General features: G+C 41.0%; 2 protein-coding genes across 3 annotated transcripts in view; one reads left to right on the forward strand and one right to left on the reverse strand.

Annotated features, from left to right (window-relative positions):
• Positions 1–13,768, reverse strand: part of synj1 (synaptojanin 1) — a 28,649-nt gene extending 14,881 nt beyond the window's left edge. Inside the window, exons 1-13 of one of the 2 annotated variants that reach the window (XM_083987304.1) lie at positions 13,729–13,768; positions 11,848–12,005; positions 11,600–11,686; positions 10,915–11,182; positions 10,423–10,648; positions 9,411–9,494; positions 6,698–6,759; positions 4,291–4,387; positions 3,381–3,556; positions 3,218–3,299; positions 2,978–3,130; positions 1,455–1,620; positions 425–616 (exon numbers count right to left, since the gene is read on the reverse strand). In XM_083987304.1, the coding sequence (XP_083843430.1) occupies positions 425–616; positions 1,455–1,620; positions 2,978–3,130; positions 3,218–3,299; positions 3,381–3,556; positions 4,291–4,387; positions 6,698–6,759; positions 9,411–9,494; positions 10,423–10,648; positions 10,915–11,182; positions 11,600–11,686; positions 11,848–11,971 (1,717 nt within the window). In that variant the 5' untranslated portion in view covers positions 11,972–12,005; positions 13,729–13,768. Of the gene's footprint in view, positions 1–424; positions 617–1,454; positions 1,621–2,977; positions 3,131–3,217; positions 3,300–3,380; positions 3,557–4,290; positions 4,388–6,697; positions 6,760–9,410; positions 9,495–10,422; positions 10,649–10,914; positions 11,183–11,599; positions 11,687–11,847; positions 12,006–12,904; positions 13,124–13,728 lie in introns of those variants that run through there. The other variant, XM_083987303.1, reaches the window with a different exon arrangement.
• LOC310997566 (lysosomal proton-coupled steroid conjugate and bile acid symporter SLC46A3) lies at positions 13,283–19,838 on the forward strand. Its single transcript, XM_083987306.1, has 6 exons — positions 13,283–13,393; positions 13,888–14,100; positions 15,392–16,271; positions 17,068–17,151; positions 17,362–17,518; positions 18,718–19,838. The coding sequence occupies exons 2-6, from the start codon at positions 13,903–13,905 to the stop codon at positions 18,815–18,817; spliced, it is 1,419 nt and encodes a 472-aa protein (XP_083843432.1). The 5' UTR covers positions 13,283–13,393; positions 13,888–13,902; the 3' UTR covers positions 18,818–19,838.
• Positions 19,839–23,499: the final 3,661 nt, after the last annotated feature.

Genomic DNA, 23,499 nt, shown 5'->3' on the forward strand with positions numbered 1-23,499 from the left:
GTTAATTTATTTTTACAACATTGGTTTTCTGTTATTGTTTTAAAGAAATTTAAAAAAAAAATGTTTCTATCTCAGCCTAACATCGTAACAACCTTCATTCAAGGAGAGACAGGTGCTTCACTGGAAACATTATAATCACTGTAATAAAGGTTATCTCTTATCTTTCCTTATGCTCATACTGTATATGTAAATATATTCAGGTAGCAAATACAACGCATGGACAGTGTCAGTAGTGTTTGACCAAAAGGTATTTACAAAAGGAAATGGAAGCACATGTATTAACTTTTCTCAGTCTCTCTGAAGATTACATTTTCAAATTCCTCATTCTTATATATCAATAAAACATCTTCTAACATAATACATGATATCAGATCTATGTAGCATTACCCCATGAGTAAAGGCAGATAAATCAATACCAACATACCCTGGAACTCAGGATGCCCTGCCTTCTTTGGAGCATCTAACAGCCAGTCGTTGAGAGTCTGGTTGCGGAAAGCAATGCTGCGAAACTGTTTCCCTCCGTTGACATTCCAGGTGCCCACACACACCCGGATCTGCTTGGGCCTTGTGTATTTATGGAAGTTCTGGCACATTCCCAGCAGTACTCTTGGGGAGGCTGCAGATGGGAGGGGAGTATGATTAGAGCGTAAAACGGTTGAATATCTGTCTACAGGAAGGGAGGCATACAAGGAAACAACAAAAATGGGAAAACGCTAATCAATGGGAGACCAATTTATATACAATGGAGGGAGTTCATAACAATGTTTAAAAAAAAATGGGGCATCAACCTTGGTAATGGTTCGTTTCTGTCTTAAATTTCCAGTTAAAGAAATGTTAAATTTCATTGCAAATTTCATTGCAAAATTTAACATTCTCCTCATTTTAGGAACTGCTGCAGGAGCCTGATTGTATAAAAGGTTTTAAACCACTACCAACATTGAATAATAAATGAATGAGTAGCAAACACAGATGAAAGGACAACTACAGGGGATAAGAGGATCCATCCACTGGGGCAGTCTGTCAGTTACTATACCTGATTGTAAGACGGGCTCAGTGACTAAGATTGTGTGCAAGAGCAAGGGGGGGAGAGAGAGGGGAGAGAAGGGCGGGTTAACCAGATAATGCTAGCAGAGCAGTCGGTCAGCATTAATCTAACAGGGACAGAGATCTGACACATGGAGATTACACCTCCCACTTGACGCGGCACGGACAAACCCTTCTATTGTGCAGAGTAGCCTCTGGCTAACTGTGTCACATCAGATACGGGCCAAAACTTGTCAAAATATTCAAACAATTCCCCTTTGATGGAACAAAGACAGAATTAGATTCTTTCAATAATGATTAGAAAAAGCAGAAGCTGCAACATGTGGTTAAAAAAACATTTGTTTTCCAAAGATGTGATCTGTTGTCTCTTTTAAATTATGTATCCCTCTATCCATTTTGTAAATAATTACCGTAAAGACTAGAGGTGGTGAGCAAAGCCCGAGCTTTGTCTGCCAGGTCACTGTTGAGCGTGGAGCCCAGCCTCAGGATGTCAATGGCCTCCTGTTTGGAGCTGTCAAAGAAGTTGTTCTGGATTGTCCTCGTCACAGATCGAGCTCCGTCTTTCAGCTTCCCCGCCTATAAAAGAAGACATATAAGCACACTAATTAGAAGCAGAGAAATTACCCAGTCTTAATTACCACCTGCACCGCCACTTGAAGAAAAAAAGTCTGAACTTTACACACCAACCATGGAAGAGAAGCAAAGAAAAATCACTTCAGTAATGTAGATTTAACTGATATAAAAGTAACACAGGTTTTTGAACTGACTGGGAAGGAAAGAAAAGGTGCAACTTCAAAATCTCCCTGATTGATGTGGAACATGATTTGAGTTTTTGCCACATGGAGGTAATTTTGATTGATTCCTCCTGGTTCACATCAACGGGACAAAAGATGTTGCCAGATAATTCAGGCACCAATTGGATTTGATACCACAGCGGGTAAATGATCACCCAACCCTCCCTCCCAAGGACAATGGAAACAAAGATTTCTGTAAATGTTACCATCACTTGACACATTAACACTGTAATCAATAAGGCACCGGAAATAGACCCACAGCTCCAAAAAACGACATCGACTGACTTGTTAACTTACCACATAGGTGGAGAGGTCCAGAGAAAAGCAGAAAGAGATAGCACACAAGAGTTAAGAAACAGAAACACACAGTTTTTCTCACAGGTGGTCTTTAGGTCGTTCATGCAGACGTCACTGTCACTGAATGCACAACTGGCCACGATTGTTTTCAAGTGGCAGCAAACTGGGAGCATTTACACCATTTCTGGTTATAATATGCCCCCAGCCATGACCTCTCTTATTAGGCTGCTGAGCTGGTCAAGACTCTGAGCCACAGTGAATGGTGTCAGCATTAGTGAGCAGTTAGGATGAAAATAACTTCATCTGGCTGCAAAAATCTGTTGTTTTAGCAGCCAAAGTGTCAGTGTGTAACTGTCTTAAGACATTTTGTGTTTGCTTTGTTTTATGTTTTGTTTGTTTCTTTTCTTACAAGTTACAAGTATTTATCAAAATTATCTGTTCAATAGCCGCTCATCCATTTTCTACCCTTTACATCTTTTTAATGGTAGCACTTATTCAGTTCAAGTCCTTTTAGCTCAAGGAGAACAAAACATTTACACAAATACAAAACATACAAAACTAGAAAGCAGAACATACAACACTGAAATCTGATGTTCCTTAAATCCACGGATGTTATTCACTGTGTCATGTGCTCGACCAGTAGCAACAATTACCAGGATGCTGTTGCAACAGGCAGAGCTATGTGTAACCTAGTATGTGTTGAAATTCATAAAATCCAACTATACTGTATAATGGGAATCCTGTTTCACATGCAACTCTGATAAACTACGGTGGCTACAAGGGTGTACTATGGATTCCTATGTATTTGTACATGTCTGTTTTGGGGTCTCCACATTGTGTACCTTGGCCTTGCCGTCCAGGGCACCAGTGCCTGCGTAGATCTTACTGACGGAGTCTCCGTTGGCGGACCACATGGTCCTGAAAACCTCCTGGAACCGGGCTACCAGCTGCGGTTTCTCTGTCAGATTCATTTGCTCCAGTTGCTTTGGCAGTACCTGGGGTGGTGAGGAACAAATGTGTTAGCCTAAAACTAGCTATACGTTATAATAAAAGAAACAAGCGCTTACCATATAAATTCCTACCTCAAGAGCAAAGAAAGCCTGTACACTGTTGGTTCTGTCCAGACAGTCCAGACAGTTGGTCCTGAGGGTCCCACCTTGAGTCCTACAAACACAGAATATGTTAAAGAGGCAGAAACAAATTAGATTTACTTCTACTTCATAAACATTTGTATTTACGTCTCACCTTGCGATGCCCGTCTCTCCCGAGTAGTAGAAGAACCCACACTCCTCGACAAATTTGATGAGCTGGGGTTTCAGGATACTGTTGAGTTTGTCTGCTTTGCCGCCCTTCACGTTTTGATGGTAGTCGAAATTCACCATTTTCACGGCTGCTGCATGCTCTGATGCCTTCAAGTGACTCTGAAAACAGAGGAGAAGGGAGAGGTTATTCCAGAAATTCATACTGGATGCAAATGTGTGATTTGTGTTGCCTGAAACTATGAAACAGCAATAATTTGCATTTGTTAATGCAAAACCAATGGTTTGAATTTTAAGGAAATCTTTGGTCATGACTCCTGACTATAATAAATCAAGTTCAGCCGTCAACATGGTCACTAGTAAGCTGACAGACTACCACTACACCCTCCTTTAACAAAACCAGAGCAGATGATAGATGCTAAAGAGCCTGCACCTTACAAAGCATTTAACATGGAATGAAAGAGCTTGAATTCTTTGTGTTACTGCACTAAAATTTTGCCTAACCGGGAAATGCATTTTTTTTATACTACTCAAAGATAAGTAGGTTTAAACCTCAACAGCAAGTCTTTTCAGCGGTTTTGTGATAACTTCAAGTTTAGAGATGACTAGTGACCTGACATGAGTTAAAAGTGCAGAACCCCAGGGAGTGAGTGAGTGACTATAAAAAACATGGCTTTTTGATGGTGTCCACTGACTCCTCATCTGGAAAATATGTCAGTGATGCACCCTGTCTTGCACCACATAGAATCCCTCACTAGAGTGTGTGTTTACAGAGAGAATAAAGGGAGGATTTGTTCTGTCACACACTGTTTGATTTGCACTGATGCTTTCATCTTAGAAGCATCAGATAATAACTTACATGTCAGTATCAAGGGACAGAGAACGGTTCCTCTCACCTGAAATGCTTTGCTGAGCATGTGTTCCCCTTCCTTACTGCCAAGCAGGTTGACGATCACCTGTTTCCCGTACAGCCTCCGCAGTGCTGTGAAGTGTCTGCAAAGTCACAAAATACACAACGCACAAGTTAAAATTACATAATTTACCAATACTACGCTTTTTTAAATTGACAGTAGAGTATTCATGCTTTGTATCTGTTATTCTTAAGCTTGATAAATACTGTGCACACAAGATGTCTGTGTTTAATAAACAACTGCTTAACGTAGAGTGATGAAAGCCAGACAGTATTCATACAAAGAGAATATCCTGAGAGCATATTTGTTTCTATGAGCAACGGGCAATGTGGGACGGATAAAGGGGCTGTACAAAGCATAAAATAATCCACTAAATCAAACTGGTTCAAAAATCATAATAGGTGTGGAATGAAAGGCAACAGCAATCAGCAGTGGACTGCAGGCTGCTATGTGTTTATAAAAAGATGATCGATCCTGCTCAAGAGTCAGGAGAGATATACTTGGCTGTTACTGCAGAGAACTGGCCTGATATACAAAAGGGTGACTCATCATTCCTCCTCTGAGGAGACATTAGAAAATCTAGTGGCAGTGCCAATTACTTGGTGGTGAGAAGCTAATCTGTCATAAAATACTATTTGTGTACAGTCTGACATGCTTGTCTTAACATGTTCAAGATACTAATAAGCGGAAGAAAACAAGACATGAATACTGAGCTCAGCCCCACAGTGTCCATCTGTCTGCATCTTCTGCAGTCTCAGATGTCTGGAAATCGAAGAACCACTGATTATCTTTGCAGCTTTCCAGCAAAATGTTGTCCAAGTGAACATCATGGCTACTACAGCCTTGATCAGGTGGCCACAGAAGGGTGATAAGGATAAAGCCAGGCCCAGTGCTATCAAGGTGTGGCACAGTGAGGGTGATCATCTTTCCTTGTCTGCATTTAGGCAGCAGTAGGAGTCCATGTGACGTTGGTGTCCTAAAGCAAACTAACTGTTCTACAAGGCACTTTCTTCTGACCCTGCATCTGTAATCTGTGTGTGAAGCAGGGAAATTACAATTAAGTACTTAAAGCATAAGTAAGCGATCCGGTCGTTTTGGCTAATGCTGCGTTCCAGGCAGGCTTTTGAAACGTAAATTACAGCTTCAAGTCACGACTTACGACTTTGTAGCGTTTCAGGCAACCCACTTGTGTTTTTCCGACCTGTTTTACCTGTGAAAGTGCACCGGCCCGTGAACTCGTACCAGATCGAACTGGTACACAGGTCGGAAAAACACGAGTTACGGGTTGCCTTGAATGCACCATAACGTCTTGTCAGCCGATGGAGTTAGCAGCCCCCGCCCTCGTCCCTACGTCACCACATTCAGGCGCATACCTTGGCTGCACCAGACTGGCTCTGGCTGCACACACAGCCCTTCATGCCGTTCTCTCTCCTCATTGGATAAAACTTGTAGGATACGAGAAAAGTTTTCTCCTCGGCTCAGAGCAGAGTGACTGAGAGACCCGTGTTTCGGTCCAAACACTCTATGTAAGTGATTGCTGTCGGAAGATAGAACTATTTAAGACTTATATTAACACAAAAATATTGCTTACTTCTGCTTTAACTATTCAACTGAACAACTTTAAGTAAAGAATTTGAAACTACATAAGTGTTTAGATCACTTGTAGACATTCATTTAGTTGTTTAATGTCGATTTAGAACAAGAAGGTGGGTAGATGTAAGTAGGTAAAGTGGGTCAAGCACTAACTGGAGGGTCAGTTGAATTCCAGGCTTTTCCTGTTTGTATATCAGTGTCCCAAATTGTCCCAGCTGTAACACTGGTGAGTGCATGTGTTGGAAAATTGCTTGTAGACAGAAGTGCTGTATGAATGTGTGGGTGACTGTGGTTTGCAGTATAGTAAAGTAGTAGTAAAGCACTATCATAATGGATTAGGCTAGAAAAGCTATGAGTGCAGTCCATTTACAATTCCATTTACTTTACTAACATGATAATGTCAAAGTCAAACACTCTTATAAAATAAATTTGACCTCCAAAAGAGATGCTAATAACAGTGAAGGAAGGACTTGTACTTCTACCGTCTGCAATAAATATAAAATACAGGTTACAGAGGTCAATGGATTATCAAGGGCGACTAATGTGTCTGTTCTGTTCCCTGCAATAAACCTGCCTCTGTGGACAGTCTTCAATTAACATCTTCTCCTCTACACACTGGAGAGCTTTTCTCCATTGTAGCCTGGGCGGTAACTGCAGGACACATAATATTATGGTGTCTCCTATTCTCGTCTGAGGAGTGGTAATCTGTAGGAGGCCAGATAAAGCAGCTGGAGGCTGCTAGGCGCACACACACACATACACACCCGTGCGCACACCGAACACAGCGCATTTTAATTACCTTTCGAATGCTGGTGCATTTGCCTCAAATCCTCTGGAGAGTTTGACACGATGAGAGCCAACCTACAGGACAGAGACAGCCAGAGAAGACAAAAAAAAGAAAAGAGACAAGTCATGGTGTCCTTTTTTGGTAAAGATCAAAAATGGAAACACGCGCGTTTGCAGGCGGCCAGAAAACCTGGTGATGAGGAACAGATAATGAGATAGAAGTTTTATATAATGTTTCAACAGCGGAAATGAAACCTTAATAATGTCCAAAAAAAAGGGAAGAAAAAGGGATATAAAGATATGGGGCAGGACAGCAGCGTCACAGGGGCAAAACAGGGGACTTGTTTAATGAAAAGACACTGAGCAGCAATGAAATCTTGTTGACTTGCATCTCTCCAACACTTTCAGTGGAAAATTTTGGCTTATTGTTTCTACATTTCAGCCTCTTTGTCTTAATAATGTTCCTACATATTGGTGCTGGCTGAATCACGAGAAACACGAGAGCATGACCACATATGACTGTACCTGGACGGGCTCAGCAGGACACAAGCCCATTGGCTGTTACATGGAAACCTGCTCATTCTGCACTGCAGGTCCTTACTTGTTCCCTATCCATCACTGCCTGTGGACAAACACTCCCTGCTTTCCAGTTAACTCCCCCTCTTCTCCTGTAATCTGTTAATGTCTCTGAAAGCTTGTTTTCTGCTAAAAAAAAAAAAAAATCTCAACGAGCCTATTGTTTTTTTGGCTCCTACTAGTCACTTACATACACCCGATGGTCATTCATTATTTCCAATGCACTGTCTCTGAACATTATGGAGATCTCCTTCACTACTGTATCCTTGTAGGGTTTTTTTCTTCTTTACACCGTCTGCTCATCTTTTCCTCTGCTTAAAATATTTGTGAGTGCCTACTGCAGCTGGGCCTGCGTTTGACGGGACTAGACATTTAGCCCATGCTGCTGCCATTTTGTCACTCCTTCCTTCCTCTACAGTTTTGCAGGTCAATTTCTATGCATATTTGATAACTTCCTGAGATGGCACCTGAAAGGACTCAGGTTACAGCCGCTTACACCTCAGAACAAACTTTCCTCCTGCTCAACAGATAACAACTGGTGTGACAAGTCCAGTCCTCCTTTTAACTTGCTTGTTGCTCTACTCAATTATGCTATTGAGTCTTTAACATTCACAAAATATTTTCATGGTATGATGTTTCACAGCACTTCCTGTGGGTTGATGTCTGATAATAGAACTACTAACAAGTGGTATGTATAGAAACACAGTTCATTAAAAAGAAACTCCCAGCCGCTTATCTAAGGGGCCCCGAGTTACTATTCTCCACTAGTAACTAATTCCACTAATTGCTTTATCTCCAAAACAACCATGCAAAATAATTACTAATATTCTGTCATCAGCCAGGACTCTACTAACTAACCAGCTAAGAAGGAGCAATCCTACCAATTTACTGATTTACTGTACATCTTACCTAGCAGGGTACTGTGATATTGCTCTATTACGCAAATACTAATTCACCACTATTTGTAACGATACTAACTGTAAATATCAGTTATTCTTCTGGATATCATCTATCCATCCTGCTCAAGGAATGAATCGGAGAGAATGGAGAAGAGAAGGTAAACCTACAAGCCACAGCTGGCAGACAGGGTCTAAGAGCTAAGAGCGCTTTAAAAGCAGGGGGGGGGGGGGGGGGGGTTCTGTCTGAAAACAACCCCGAGCCAACTACCCTGTGTTTTGACCACACCAAAGAACTTGTGGACTGAATAGGGGGACTAATATGGTCTTGGCTTGCCTTAGCCCTCTGAAATATTGAACAGCTCAGTCTTCCATACTACCAGTCAACACCTATCTGGCTGCCTGGGCAACGCTAGCAGCCTTTGAGAAGGAAGTGGTTGGGGGATGTTTTCAGACCAGGCTCTCACCTGACCAAAGAAATCTGGGAGCTGAGGAAAACAGAAAAATGCCCTTTACCAATCGCCGCGTCTATCATTAACCTCCCCCACGGCTGCTCTAATCCACCAGTCTGTGCAATGTCAGGACAAGGGCAGGAGATTCCCAGTAATGTTGCATGAGGTGTTGAGTAAATGGATGATCCTTGTTCCTTCTTTAAAGATCCAAATCTGCCTTTTCTGGATGGGTACTCTCTGTATGGCACCTTGATAAAAAATCCATATTGGGATTGCCTTGGTTTTCACTCCTGGCCTTTGGCATTGCACAGAGAAACTCCAATCTGCAGTAATAAAGCGCCAGCACCACATAAAGCCAAAAAAACCAAAACAAATACAACAGGTTGTACCAGGTGGGGGTTTTCATCCAGTCCATTAATGTTCCGATTCTCATTCAGGTACAACCAAACACCTTTAATGGACTTTTTCTGAACACAGCATGGACAAAACATGTTACAAATAGGATAAACGTATCCAGGGTAATGACTTCTTATTTCCCTTTAACTGTCTCAACAGATAGAAATAACAAGAACATGTTATGATTATGAAGCTTTTTCTTATTGAAGGACTAGACACACACAGGCTTCATCAGAGTTTGGTGTGTAAACTTGCAAACCTGAGTGAACCTCATCTAGAACAACTTTAGTATAATATGTTAAGGATTAAGACTGTTTCTTTATTTTTAGGTAACGTGACTTAATATGAAAACGTCATATTTTAGAATTCAAGTCTGGCTGCGCGGAAAAGGTTTTGTTTCCATTACCTGAATTCCTGGCTGTTCCCAGAAAAGTGGAATGGACCCACGGATCTGAATGAAGGCTGAGACTCTGTCATCGAGGAAAATAACCTGTATAAAACAAGAGGGAAGGTTGGTCAGGTTTATTTACATGGATGTTGTTCCAAAAATTACTGTAGACAGGAAAAACAATTGAACAAAGCAACAAAGCCTTTGTAAACAAATAAAACCATGGGGAAGTGACATCGTTAACTCCTCTATGAAGAGAACACAGCACACCCAAATAACCAGAACGGCTGACAATCCAATATAATCCAACACAAAAACCCTGCAAATACCACCACACTAGTGAAGCCTCTAATGTTCACTTTCTATTCAGACTTTTAGGCAGCAAATAAATTACTAGTTATGCTGCATTTCTCCGTCTTTCTCCAACCTGTAACTTTCTTTTTGTTTCTTCGAGCTGAAACTTTAAAAAAGGGAAAATGCGAACTGAGTCATTTCCAGAAGAGCAGAAGCTTCCACATTCAAATATAAATCTGTTTTCAGACCATACGCTGACTCAGCAATAAAAATACTGACTGCTTTTAGATTTGCTCAGTGGCTTTTACTCATCATTAAATCAGTGTGCTGAGATACTATCACCTACTTACTTCCAACTGGGTTTTCTTGAAGTTTTAATATTAACTGTGCATCTCTGATAATTATTAGACAAAAGAACATGCTGGAGCATTAGTGTTACATCAGTCAATGGATAACCTGTATTCAAATAGACTGTATTAACAAAGGTTATGCGACTCTGCAAGCAAATGCATATGACGCACTATGTAAACATTAAACTGACAAAGCTTTTCAGTGTGTGGTAGGACATCTTATCACTGCCTCCTGCTCTGACTGTCAGAGGACTGCCATGAGCCAAACAGTGAATCTCATTTACTAAAACCGATCAAACTACTGCATCAATTTCTGATAGTGTTTTATCGGGACACCTCACAAAGACAAAGAAAGACCACGTACAACTGTGAAAGATCTAATTCACCTGTTCAGTCTCCACAAAGTTGGCCACTTGTCCATCATCATTTGTTCCTCGGACATTGAATCGAGTGCCGGCTCGCTCTGAGCTGAGGCGGGAGAAGATGCAGGCCTTAGCCTGTTTGTGACCCGCATAGATGGTCCTGATCTCCACGCCACCACACATCAGCCTCAACAGCCAGTCATCGCAGTTAACTCCATAATGTTTCAGGTGCAGGTGCAGAGATTGGTTCCTATTGATTCATAAAAAACACACACAAACACGAGTCAACACACACACAAATTCACTGTGAACTGTTCATTTTCACACCTCAGTAAGAGTTGCAAAAAAACACAGCCGCAATATCACACATTGATAAGAAACCAGTTCCCGACATATTAACCACTGAGGATTACAGAGCATTTCTTTACATCACACAAGAGATTTGATTTTAAGATCCAAATCCTTAACCGCTAATCCCCATATAATCGTGGAACAGTCATCATTTCATGCTCTTACCAAAAAAAGCGGTTGTCTGTAGTGTCTTCAAGGATCCTGCGATGTGCGTTGAGACTTAAGTCCATGCTGACTCCAGTGGAAGACCAGGCAAAGTAGAAGTGTCCTGAGTTGAGGACTTTGCGCACTTCAGCGATCCGGTCCTCATCTCCTGGATCATTCTTCAGCGATATAAAGTCTGTCTGTGTGACCCTGAAAACCTCAGAGTCCTGCACCTTCCCCACAGAGCTGCATCCTGTCACAACCACCAGACTGTGGAGCATGGAGTCACCTGCAGGAGTAAAGGCAGAGTTTTAACAGGAAAAATTAAAGAAAAATTAATAGAAGCAACCAGTATGCTGACAGATATAAAGCGCTCCATTGCAAAAGAAATACAATGATGCATCAAGTGATTGTATAATAAGGCTAATTAAAATCTGATTCAGTTATACTCGTTTACAGAAAGTGCCCAGCCAGTCAAATCTCAGCCATCTATAAGTCTGAGCTTTAATCTTTTACACAGTGTTTTCCCTGTTGTGATAACAGGAGCCTTCAAGGTCACGTGGAGGACAGGAGAAAGCAGCTTAGAAGTAAGAAGTGACAAGGCTTCAAACCAGGGGGGCATTACAGTCCAACATTAATTAAGGGGGCAGAGCCTAGACCACACCCAAGACATTTCTTCAACGGGGACGATGTTTCTGTAGCTTACCCAGATTTAGGCGGAGAACTCCCAGGATTCCATAGGCATCAACAATCTTGCTATATGTGTTTTTGATGGCCTCCTTTTCTGCTGCAGCTGGAAAACAAAAAAAAGCAACACAATGTAAATGAAAATACTGACTGTATTTTCCTGATCACATTCATCATTGTACATGTCCCTTGTGGTGTCTTTATCAGTGGCAAGTGTTTACAGACTACTTCATATCATTTACAGGGTATTCAAACAAGATGTCTTACAAAGAACAGCAACAGCCCCTGACTCGAACATGAGGCATTCTTCCCTGGTCCTAGTTTCCACTATGACACTGTAGGGGGGTGGGTCCAGCTTGTGGTAAATGCGATATCCCTTGCTGAAGGCCATTGTTGATCCAAGATGAAAAATCCTATATTATGACCTGGAAATCAATGGGGGAAAAAAAAAAAAAAAAAAACAGACATTATTATCATAAAGAACACCGGTAATTACATAGAGAGAGATAACTTCAGATCTGATCCAGTTGCTGCATTTTCTATATGGATCGAAAATATGAATACTACTAATAAACTACGCATTGATAACTGTACGCCACTGACAATTGTGGTACAATATTTGACCGTGCATTTTGGGAAATTCTGCAGAAGTTCCTACTGACATTAGACAGATCAGTCATGTTACTCGGCAATATGTTGCATGATCCAGACTGACGAGGGGAGTAAGATTGCAAAACCAGAAGCCTAACTTACTACTACATCACTAAGTTAGCTTAGGCCCAGATATAAATGGCAAACACATCTTAGTTTAAACCGAGCATCGCAGGTGGTTGGAGATCATAAGCAGCGGGCGCACTGTGAACGATAATATTAGTTAGGCCGGGAGACTGAGACATCATCCATCCTGACACGGACAGTCACGACTTTAAAACACAACTGCAGCAGGCGCAGCTACCGCTAACGGATACCCGCCTGCTAGCTGTACCGCTTGGCTTTGCTGTGATGGAAAACCGACGACGAATGCACGAGAGATAAAATGATAAGGCGAAAATACCCTGACATCTATTCGACGCTAGCTGGCATCGTTAGCCAAGTTAGCTAGATTAATCACAGGGGTAGCTATCATTCGCTAGCTTAGGATACTTTGATGGTGGTACTACCTGCACGTCCGGGAGGATAAACTCCCGTTTTCTAAGAAATACACTTGACTGACACGGTCCCGTTAAACAAATAATCCTGTGTAGACATTTGAATTATACTATTATCTGACAATTGCAGGTTTTAATGGAATAACACGGACGAAACACTGCGGTTGTCTTCTTACCGTTTCCCCCCACCGGGTTGTGACTCCGCTGTCACAACAAAATCCTTCCCGGTGTGTTGGCAAAATGGTACATTCCGACGCAAAGCGCCTACCTGACGTTACCGTAATATCTAGTGAAATTGGAGTCTGCGCTTTTGAAACGTAACGAAAACAGTAAAATTACGAAATAAAATTATTTTATTAGCTAAATTAGTTTTTTTAAAAGTGGCTTCGCTGTATTTCCAATGTCGGTGAACTATATGGACGTGTGGAAGAAAGTGACAAAATGTTCTCGTCCAGTTTCGCTCATGATTGACAGTTACCATGATCGAATCAGCGCGCGTCTCCTAGGGCTGTGGTCCAATCAGAAACGACTAGGGGTGGGGCCTTTGTTTTTCATAACAACCCCGGACGCTCGCATAAAAGAAGAGCTCTGACCGAGTTTCTTTTATGTCTTCTTAAAAGCGTGAATTTATCGATGAAGACATGGCTCTGGCGACTGTCTGAACGGTAGGTGTTATGCTGCATCTCTTTCAACATCTCTCAAGAAAACAAGGCATAACCTAGGCTACGCTGTAAACATTGACCTGATCCTGCTCAGCCTGCAGCACACTGTATTCTCATTAACAAACTGCACATCACAGGGTTATTAGCTACTATTTCACTTTTCTCAAACTGTCAAATAATGATGGATCAATTATCTTGTGTAGACGGACTCATTGAACATTCCCAGGGGTCAAAAGACAATCAAAGAAATATCATCTGCACTTCCACGTAGACACGATCTTATGACTTTAATTAGTTATTTAAACAGGAATGATGGGGGTGTCATGTGCTTACTGTACCTGAATGGTGAAGTGTTGAAGGTTGCAACATTAGAAAACACCTTTACAGAGGTGTGCAAGATCCTAAAAGAATGTTTTTAACAACAGCAATTCTGCTGAGAGCATGTCTTTTTTTTTTTTTTTACCCTGTGTTAATCTCTCAATTTTCTTTTTTGTCAGGAAATATTTCAGCTGATGAAAATGAAAGGCCTTTTCCTTGTAGAGCCTGTGGTGGCCCTGTATGCTTTCTCCAGTTTTCTCATATTTCCCCTGGTGCAGCAGTATGTGTACCGGAGGCTGTGGGAGGATCTGACAAACACCACCTACCCTGTAGATGACAACATCTCCAGATGTGCGCCGACAAACAGCAGCAACCACACAAGCCATCATGGGGTGAGTCAAAAAATCATACATAAAAGTAACTGATGGTTTAAAAGGGTGTTTCTTCTTTACAATCAGTTAGGAGCTTAATTTTCTTGACCTCTGAAACTTGCTTAAAGTTGATGTACCCAGTGCTGAAATTGTGTTATGTCAGTATTATTTTAACAGTTTTTATACACGGTCAATTACACTTGTCAATCATTGATGTCATGGCTTCTTTGGATTGATGGAAAAAAGCTCAACACACAGTAAGGCTCACAGTTTGTGTTATATCTGTATTCAACCTTTACCATCCTGACACAGCACAAGTTTTTCATATAGCATTTTCAGATCCCCTCTTGCAACACTGCTCAGTTAAAAACCACTGATTCAGCTACTGCTTATTACGCATTGGGAGACACTTGTGACCAAAGTTTACTACTACTGCTGTTTCTAACTCAGTTCTGCAATACAACACTGCAAACTGCAAATTAAGAAAGAAGAAGAAGAAAACATTCTTCTGCAAACAATGTTCCCTCTAATTTTCAAAACTCCTGAGCAGAAATTCAACTCCCCTGATGACCTGCTTGAGCGACTGTGAGCGTACGTCCACATGCTGGTGCTATGGCCTCTCTCCAACCCCAAATATCAATACAATTGGCTATTACTATAATGATTAATAACAGATTATTTTGACAACATTACCTAGGCAACCCCATATCTAGGTGAGTTACAGTTAATGATAACAATATACAATATTGTTTTGGCAAAATAGAGTTTGCATTTATTGCCATATGAACAATTGTGTCAAAAAATAACTAACATCAAGTTGGTGTCATCAACTCTTGGCACTTGATATGAACAGTAATAATAACTCTCAAGCAAAAACTTAAATCGTAGTTGCACTACAGAGTGTACAACTTTTTTTGTCTTCTGAGGAAAGAGGTGGGGAGCAGTGTGCAATTGCACAGTAAAACACCTTAGAGGGAACAGTGTCTGCAAACATTTAATTTTCCGCCTGTATTTATAGAGGCAGAATGAAAACCCTACAGGGAAGTGAGACAAAACCAACCGGTCTTGAAATAGCCACTTTTGCACCTGCAGGAATTTATTCATTTTGGCTGTGACTGAAAAAACACCCACATTCATTTTCTTTACAAAATTTGGTTCGGTTCCGTTTTATGATATGAGATCGTCACTATCTCTGTTAAACTTTTATTTTGGCCCTGGTATTCCAGTCAGTAGACCAAGACAGTCTAGTGTCAGTCCACTTGTTATTTTTAGACTTGACTAACCAATTTGCTCTGTCTTCTCTGTGTTTCAGGAGGTGCAAAGACAGGCATCTCTCTTCTCCCTCTACACAGAGCTCTTCTCCACAGTCCCCTCTTTGGTGGTCACGCTCATGCTCGTGGCCTACAGTGACCGGGGAGGCCGCAAGATCGCCATCATAATGCCACTGATTGGCACGCTGATCTACACCCTGGCCTTCCTGACGGTGTCCTACTTTGAGCTCAGCATTTACTTGCTCATCGGCTCCTCGCTTCTCAGTTCTTTGTTCGGCGGCTTGGGCACGTTTCTGGGCGGCTGTTTCGCCTACATCGCCGACCTGTGTGAGGACGATAAACAGAAAACGCTGCGCATGGCCGGACTGGACATGATGATCGGCCTGTTGGCAGGAGTGGCCTCTATATCAACTGGCTACTTCCTGAGAGCTGCAGGCTTTAACTGGCCTTTTGTCACTTCTGCGCTTTGTCAGTGTTTAATTCTCCTCTATTCAATCTTCATACTGGAGGAGACGGTGAAGAAGAAACCAGATGACGCCCTTATTGATGGGTCTCCTCAGCTGTCGGCCCTGAAGCAGATGACTTACGGGGTCTACAAGATGTTCACAGGTGCCAGCCGCAGGTGTAAAACTGTTTTGGTCCTCCTGATGATCATCTTCGCCAGCTTCTCCTTCGCATATGTGGGTGGGATGTCCTTGATGACACTATACGAGCTGAATGAACCGCTATGCTGGACTGAGATTTTGATTGGCTACGGTTCCGCGCTGTCCACCACTGTGTTCCTGACCAGTTTTGTGGGCGTGTTTGCGTTCACGTACTGTGGTGTACCAAAGCTGCTCATCGTCCTGATCGGGATCCTGTCTGTGGTATCGGGGATGGTCCTGGTGGCGTTTGCTAAAACCACTTTACTGATGTTTATAGGTGAGAAAAACCAAATAATTAATTAGATTGGATTAGAATTAAAAGATGCACCCAGTTTAAATTATGTTTCCCCTGTTTTTAGGGATTAATAATGTTAAATACTTTTATGATGATGATAAATAATCATAAATTAGTTTGACCCTATACTCTATGTCAGATATTGGAAAGTGCACTGTGAAACAATGCACAGGATTTGTGACCTGGTCTAATAACCACCAGTCATGCCCCAGTATTGATAATCATTGCATACTCTATGAAGGAAATGTGAAAATTAATATTAATTATTTTCTAATACTTAACATGTAACTCTGCTTATTGTAGTTATAGTACTTATTTGTGTAAATAGACAGGACACATCATATCAAGAATAAAACACGCTCTATTTGCAGAAGAAATGGATAAAAAAAAAAGACCGTAGAGTGATATAAAACAGAAATTTGCATAAATGAAAATGAAAGGTCAGCCACACAGGTAACTGATTGACAGGGCATGCCTTTCCTACCATCTTTATGAGGCATAAAAAAACGTACCAGGTTCACAGTATCTTGTGTAATCTTTTGATTACTGCATTATAAACTGGCAAAACAATATACATAATTATGATGAGATTATCACTGCTTTGGTGATTTCAGGTACCATGTAGCCAGTACCCAGATGAGAGGGCTTACATCACAATTTTATAATGTTCTTTACAATGTCATTTTTTCAAACGTTTCAACTTTGCAGTTTGATTCTGTTATATTTCCTGCAATGTGATATGTGATGTAATGTGTTTGCTGTTGTGTCTTTACCACAGTGAGGGTGCCAATGCTTCTCTCTATCATGCCTTTCCCTGTTCTGCGCTCAATGATGTCAAAGATCATCTCAAAGTCTGAGCAGGGTAAGTGGGCTCAACACCAGCTGTAGGTCCGTATCATGTCTGTGTGTTTGTAGAGTCAGAGTCCAAAGTTGCCTCACGCTGCATTTGAAAACACAACAGACACAAAAGATCTTGAAACTTGATTTTGGACATAACACATGTTTGTCAGTCACCTTATCACTTCTTTAAAAACAGTATTTTTTACTCTCCATGTTTTTTATTTTTCAACAGGAGCTCTCTTTGCCCTCCTTTCCTTTTTGGAGAGTTTAACCAGCAATGTGTCAGGCGCTGTTTTCAACAGTGTCTATGCTGCTACAGTGGCTTGGAACCCTGGCTTCATCTTCCTGATGTCTGCAGGACTGTGTGCCATCCCTTTGTTTGTCCTAGGGTAAGTGGAGTAATGCTAATGCACATTAAACACACACAACCATAAATCTCCAAACTAATTACCTGTTGTACCTTGTGGGCACATTCACCCCTTGTTGTTTTTGTCCAACACATAGCAAGCAGTAACTGCGCTGCTGTTGGCCTGTGTGGATATGCTTCAGGTGTAGGGCTGTACTCTGGGTTAGGTTTCATGAGAAACACCCATTTTTTTCTGCTGAGTCACTGTTTGCCAGTTTTGCTTGGCTAGAAAAGGGAAACGCTCTGCTTGGTTTTGGCACTCCAAAAACAAGAACTCTCAGTTCCTCATTCCTAAATTCACCTAAACCGCTTCCCTCACCAAACTACATTTTTTTCATTGTCATTTAAATCTCTGACATTTACATTACAGCTTTAACCTTACATTTTGACTTATACACCGTTTATGCTGATGCTTCATCATATTTAAAAAAAAAATAAAAAAAAGGGAGGAATGGCCATTGAAGGGGCTACTTATCTATGGTACACTGTGTTCTTGCATATGTTTTGTTACACTGATTTGACAGAGAAGTGCTGCTGAGTCAGTGTGGGAAGTGTAGCATATAGCCTAAGTGAGTCGACCTCTGTCACATGCACCACTTCTTCTATTACATGGTGGATAGTTACAGAATAACAAAGCCACAACAATGGTCACGATCTTAGGCCAGTATGAGATGAAGTGATGTGAAGCCTTGCCACAAAAACACTCCTCACTTTAATAATTCCTAAATCCCTCATACTTTCAGAAATCTAGTATTTGATACAATAATAATAAGTAGCCCAGGATGTAGAGCCAGTCATCTTCTAATTAGAAGATCGGTGATTTGATCCCTGGCTCTTCCAATACAATATGTCAAAGTATCTGTGCATGATACAACAACAATAAATTGTATTTGCGTAGTACTATTCCTATAAGAAATGCAAAAAAAAAAAGAAAAAAAAAAGACAGGCATCATCATTAATATGAACATAAAAAAGGTTTTTAAAAAATTAATGTAAAAATAAGAAGGATAAAGGATTTTTTTTTGAAGCAACTGAAAATGAGTGGATTAAATAAAGTGAAGAAAATTAATAAAGTAAAAAAGGAAACTTTTTCTACTAACTGGTGTGTTTCCTGGAGGCAAACAGCACTACAGAACCACTTTACCCAACATGACCTTGGTTTGCACCATTTCCTTGTTTCAGGGTGGTTGGTCTGATCGGAGTGGATGTTGCCGAGGAGGTCAAAAAGCCAGAGGAGGATGCTGTTGAAGATCAGAATGACAACAGTCCTCTAGTGAGCTGAGTTGCACAAAACCTCACCAGCACTTTGTTCATTTATTGTCTTCAGTCATTTATTTTCTAAGCTACTTCTCCCAAATTACCTCAGTAACTCTTATAGGTTGTCTACATTATTAATACAGGTTACACATTCATCTCTCCTAGATTTTGTTGCTGTGGTGTTTTTTTTCTTATTGTTGGATACACACTAGGATAGTAGCAACAACAGGATGCGCAGCATCTCAGTGAAGGGAAATGTGGATATGTGGATATGTGGATATGTGGTACATAAGAGCTAACAGGTCTGTCAGGCATTATAGGCTATACCTCGAAGTGACCTGACTTTGACCTTACTAATATGAAAGGATTCCATGTGTTTTCAAGAGGTTTTACAGTGTGATATGATTTGCACTTTAAAAAATATTTGCATTCAGGGTTCCAGTTATGAACTGATTTGGGTCTGTGACACTTTTTGTCTCTGTGTTTTTCCTTTTTAGTCCAATGTTAGTTACAAAAAGCTACACTGCCCTTTTCTTTTCTATAATTCTAGAGTTGAAATATCATGCAGTGCATCGACTATGCAACATAACACAAATCTTGTTCACTATGTGAAGTTGCTTATATCTGTGAAACAAAGCTACAGTTTAGATGCATTTTAACCCACATCGAGTCATGTAAGAATAAACTAAACTATCACATGCATTTGAATGTGAAATTAATCTGAAGTGAAGCGGGTAAACCACTGAGGAATAAAAGGGCTTTTAAAAGGAACCAATAACTCTTGGCCAAGGTGACAGCTGGAGTTAAATGTAATGTGAAAAATAGAGAATAGATTATTAAATTGGAATATCTCACTTCTATATATCTGCCCTTTAGTGTGCCAAAGATGTATTTGTCTGATTAATTGTCACTTTTAATATTGTTATGTGACTCCAAATGTTGTTCCATAGAAATCTAACAGGAAACACGGGGTTATAGTGTGTGGGTTGTTTTTTTTGTCTTTTGTAAATTTTTAAGTGCAAGTAATACAATAAATAATATAATAACTCAAATGGTGGTTGGTTTCTATTGGTTCTGGTTGTGCAAGTACAAATAAAAAAACAAAATGCAGTGAGTTCAAAAAGCTCGGATAGTCAATAAAACTCTGTTTTGCTGTTGATGTGCTCTATTCACTTTAAGCTTGTATTGACATGACATAGTTAAGTAAACAAAGGACCAATTCCTTTGCAAGAATCAGCAGTTTTTCACTCGTGTACCCAGTCAATGAAAATATGTAGACATTGTTATCTCTCTCTCTTGAGTTTGAAATGTAAAGATGAAGTAAGAGAATGCAATGAGGGAAGTAAACCAAACGAACAACAATCAAGTTAAACAGGTTTTGAAGTGAATCTGAAAAGCTCACCAACCTAAACAAGGGACACACACATCTAGTTCAGTATCAAAGACAACAGTGGACCCAATTCTAGACCTTTGAATTGCCTCTTATTCTGATGAAGTGATCCAACTCGACTGAAGACAGTGATAGAATTGACAGTTCAGTTTGATTATTCTCACTTAAAACTGTGTTTACTCTGTTGCAAGGGAATCTTCCTTGACTGGCGAAGAAACTATAAACCTTTTGACAATAATCTGTGCCCATTTTCTCAGGGCTGTCTGTAAAGTTATAGGCTCCTATTTTCACACTACTGTTGTGTTTTAATTACTCTGTATCAAAGGAAAAGTTTGAACTGATTCAAACTCCCATGAAGGCCAAGATCAGAGCTGTGTAGACAATGCTGTCTTTTCTACATCAACCACTAGATGTCAGTCTTGTTTAGGACAAACAGACATGCTGTAAACCCACATCATCATCATCATCATCATCAGCCAATACCATGAACTTTGAGTATGTTTATCACTGCTGCTGCGTTTTTATGTTATAATGAATTGCTGACCAATCACCATGTTTCCTTATACCCTGACTCTATATGAAGCCTATACATTCCTCTCCATTATACATGCTGAAGTGCAGATTGTAAAGATAAACCAGTTTTACCGCTCTGCTCTGTAGATTCTCTGTTTTTCACAGGTTACAAAAGGCCTATTGACAACTCTGTGTTCCCCCATAACAAACTTTATGTTGTCAGTGCAGCCACAATTTAATTTAATGGTCCGATAACCACTTAGGAATTGTAGCCACATAATGTTGTGGTCTGCAATAAAAGAAGAATAAGGATATAAACTCCCCCGAGCAGTGAATATACTGGAAATTATGTTGGTAAGCAGTGAATGTTGATTAAAGTCCATCTGAAAAAGAGGTGTCTGTTGTTTTCCCCAGTAGCCTATATGCTCTGTTCTTAACACTTCAGCTTTAACTCAGCACACTTCTCTGTCCTACACATAGCAGGGTCGTGCACGCATGGGTGTATGTGAATCTACTGTAGTATGCAAGCACGCAAAGGATGTGCATTTTATGGAAGATGAATGGACCTCTGAGATACTGGCGGCGATCCCATCAGATTGCATGGCTGTGTAGTTACTGGAACAGTGGGTTAGAGGAGCATGTAACCAACGGCTGACACTACAAAAGATGAATGAGATCACGTGAATCTGCGCTGAATATGCCTCACATAATCCGATTAGACCTACACATGATGCATCACAGGGTATGGTTATGGGGTCAGCTTTAAATTGGGTTGCTGGTTGACAAGTTAAACTGTACTGAAGAGATGTTTCTTAGGATGGGAAACCTAGATTTGAACAGAGCAGGCCGCCATTAATACCTTGAAAAACACAGGATGAACACAGCTAAATTCTGTCAAAGAGCATAACACCTAGAATTAGACATCAAATGGGATTAATTTCCCACCCATATTGTTGATTTTTGCACATGTTCTATGGGAATGTCCAGGGATTTCAGATTTATGGAAGAAGTTAATTAGCACGATAGCAGCGCTAACAGGGGTACAGTTACCAACCTGCTATACATCTTAAATGATGACTAACAGCTCTCCAGAAGAATCTTGTATCTGACCTAACAGAACTTTTATTGAACTAGCACACTGCTGGGTGGTGGGTATGGGGGAAGGAGGGAGGGAGGGAGCGGGGGATGGGGGGCATTCTGGGGTTAAAAATGTTGAATATAAAAAGTGGAATGTAATTGGAATAGATCTGTTGCATTTGCAGTTCATATAAAAAAGTTAATAAAAAAAAAGAAGGAAGAACACGCTTGGTGATGCTGGTTGGAGATGCTGCTTTGGTGTAAAAAAAAAAAGTGTGGCAGAAAAAAAAAATCTTGTTGCTTCTGAAAATTGTTGAAGCGGAAACATGTCAGTGAATGTGTGTGTGTAATTTTCCCCCCCTTTTCCTTTTTTCAAGAATTTATACATGGCACGTCAGTTTGAATTGGCTTCATCCACGGAAACCAAAATGACGCCTGATCATAATGTGCAGTTATTTGATTTCCACCCTCAAGTCTTGAGAACCGTGACTTCAGCCTGATTGTAAGGTAACGCTGACACTGAGTCTGAATGAAGCTCGGGGGGCTGTGGGGGTTAGACCGGGGATCATCTGAGGCAGGGCCTGCTTGGCACCAAAACGTGAGGTTTCTGGTTAAATTAGAGATGGAGGTGTGGTGAGCACTGATGATGGTTTCGCAAAAGGAGGAGACGGTTTTTTTCTTTTCCCCCCGAGGGTAAAAGGGCTCAGGAGTGGGGAGAGAAAGGCGTGGTGGTTGCTAGTAGTGTGTGTGCATGTGTATGTGTGTGTGTGTGTATGGGGTCGTTGAGGATTAAAGAAAAGTTTGACGTGAATATGGTGGAGACTGGAGGCAGAGGGGGAGTGGGGGAATGAGGGTCTCTGGTTTTTGGTTTCCAAAAACGCGCTGAGTCAGCACTATACGATCATCTGCGCCACACCACATCACATCACCAATAGTCTAATCTCTGATGTTGATCCAGTGTAAGTTGCTAACAGACCTCTCTTTATCTCAACTCTCTGTTCCCCAGGATGAGATAATTTACTCCTATATGAAAAAAATAAAACACACACACACCCATTTGAGGTGGTTTGTGTGACTGAAGCTGAGGGGGAAATAGAGGGGCTTCCCAGTCTGGGGAGCATTTGATCATCTGAGGATCATTTCATCACACCAGGGCCTGTTGCATATTTATTTTCATTCACAGGTCTCATACAGTAAACAGCAACAGCACAGCCTATGAGACTTACAGTTGAGAGGTGGGTCCTCCTCTTTGTTTTAGATTTTGCTTCACCACAAAAATGTATATTCCTAAGTGTTTATCTACACTTTACACATGGAAACTGACCAACACAGATACATTTACACACAACTTCACTGACTTACCTCCCTAAAAGGCACTTTGACAGCAGTTGAGGCAGAACAGTCGTATTATCAAAACGCAACAGTACCACAACCTTGAATGTACTAGCGTTTACAGTCGGTCTATGAATCACGCAAACAAACCTGAATTCACAGACAGACAGACACTCCTCCACCTTCCCTCTTCCTCTCGGCCCCAAAGGTCACACACTGCTGTGTTGGTTTTCCCCTGCTGACAGCTCTGCCATGTGTTGTGGATAATGTGTGTGTTGGTGATTTTCTTTTTCTTTTTTTTTTATGCAGCTCCGATCACTCACTGCTCCCCACATGTTAAGTGCGTGTAAGCCGGGGTGAGCGTGATTGTGTGTGCTTAGTCGGCTGGATGTTTT

Source organism: Trachurus trachurus (assembly GCF_905171665.1).
Source record: "Trachurus trachurus genome assembly, chromosome: 14".
NCBI lineage: Eukaryota > Metazoa > Chordata > Actinopteri > Carangiformes > Carangidae > Trachurus > Trachurus trachurus.

Bases quoted from the DNA above. Each gene is read 5' to 3' on its own strand.
- LOC310997566 (XM_083987306.1), top strand. From the start codon at position 13,903: ATGAAAATGAAAGGCCTTTTCCTTGTAGAGCCTGTGGTGGCCCTGTAT. The intron at 14,101-15,391 runs GTGAGTCAAAAA...TCTGTGTTTCAG, and splicing joins ACCACACAAGCCATCATGGG to GAGGTGCAAAGACAGGCATC. The intron at 16,272-17,067 runs GTGAGAAAAACC...TCTTTACCACAG, and splicing joins CACTTTACTGATGTTTATAG to TGAGGGTGCCAATGCTTCTC.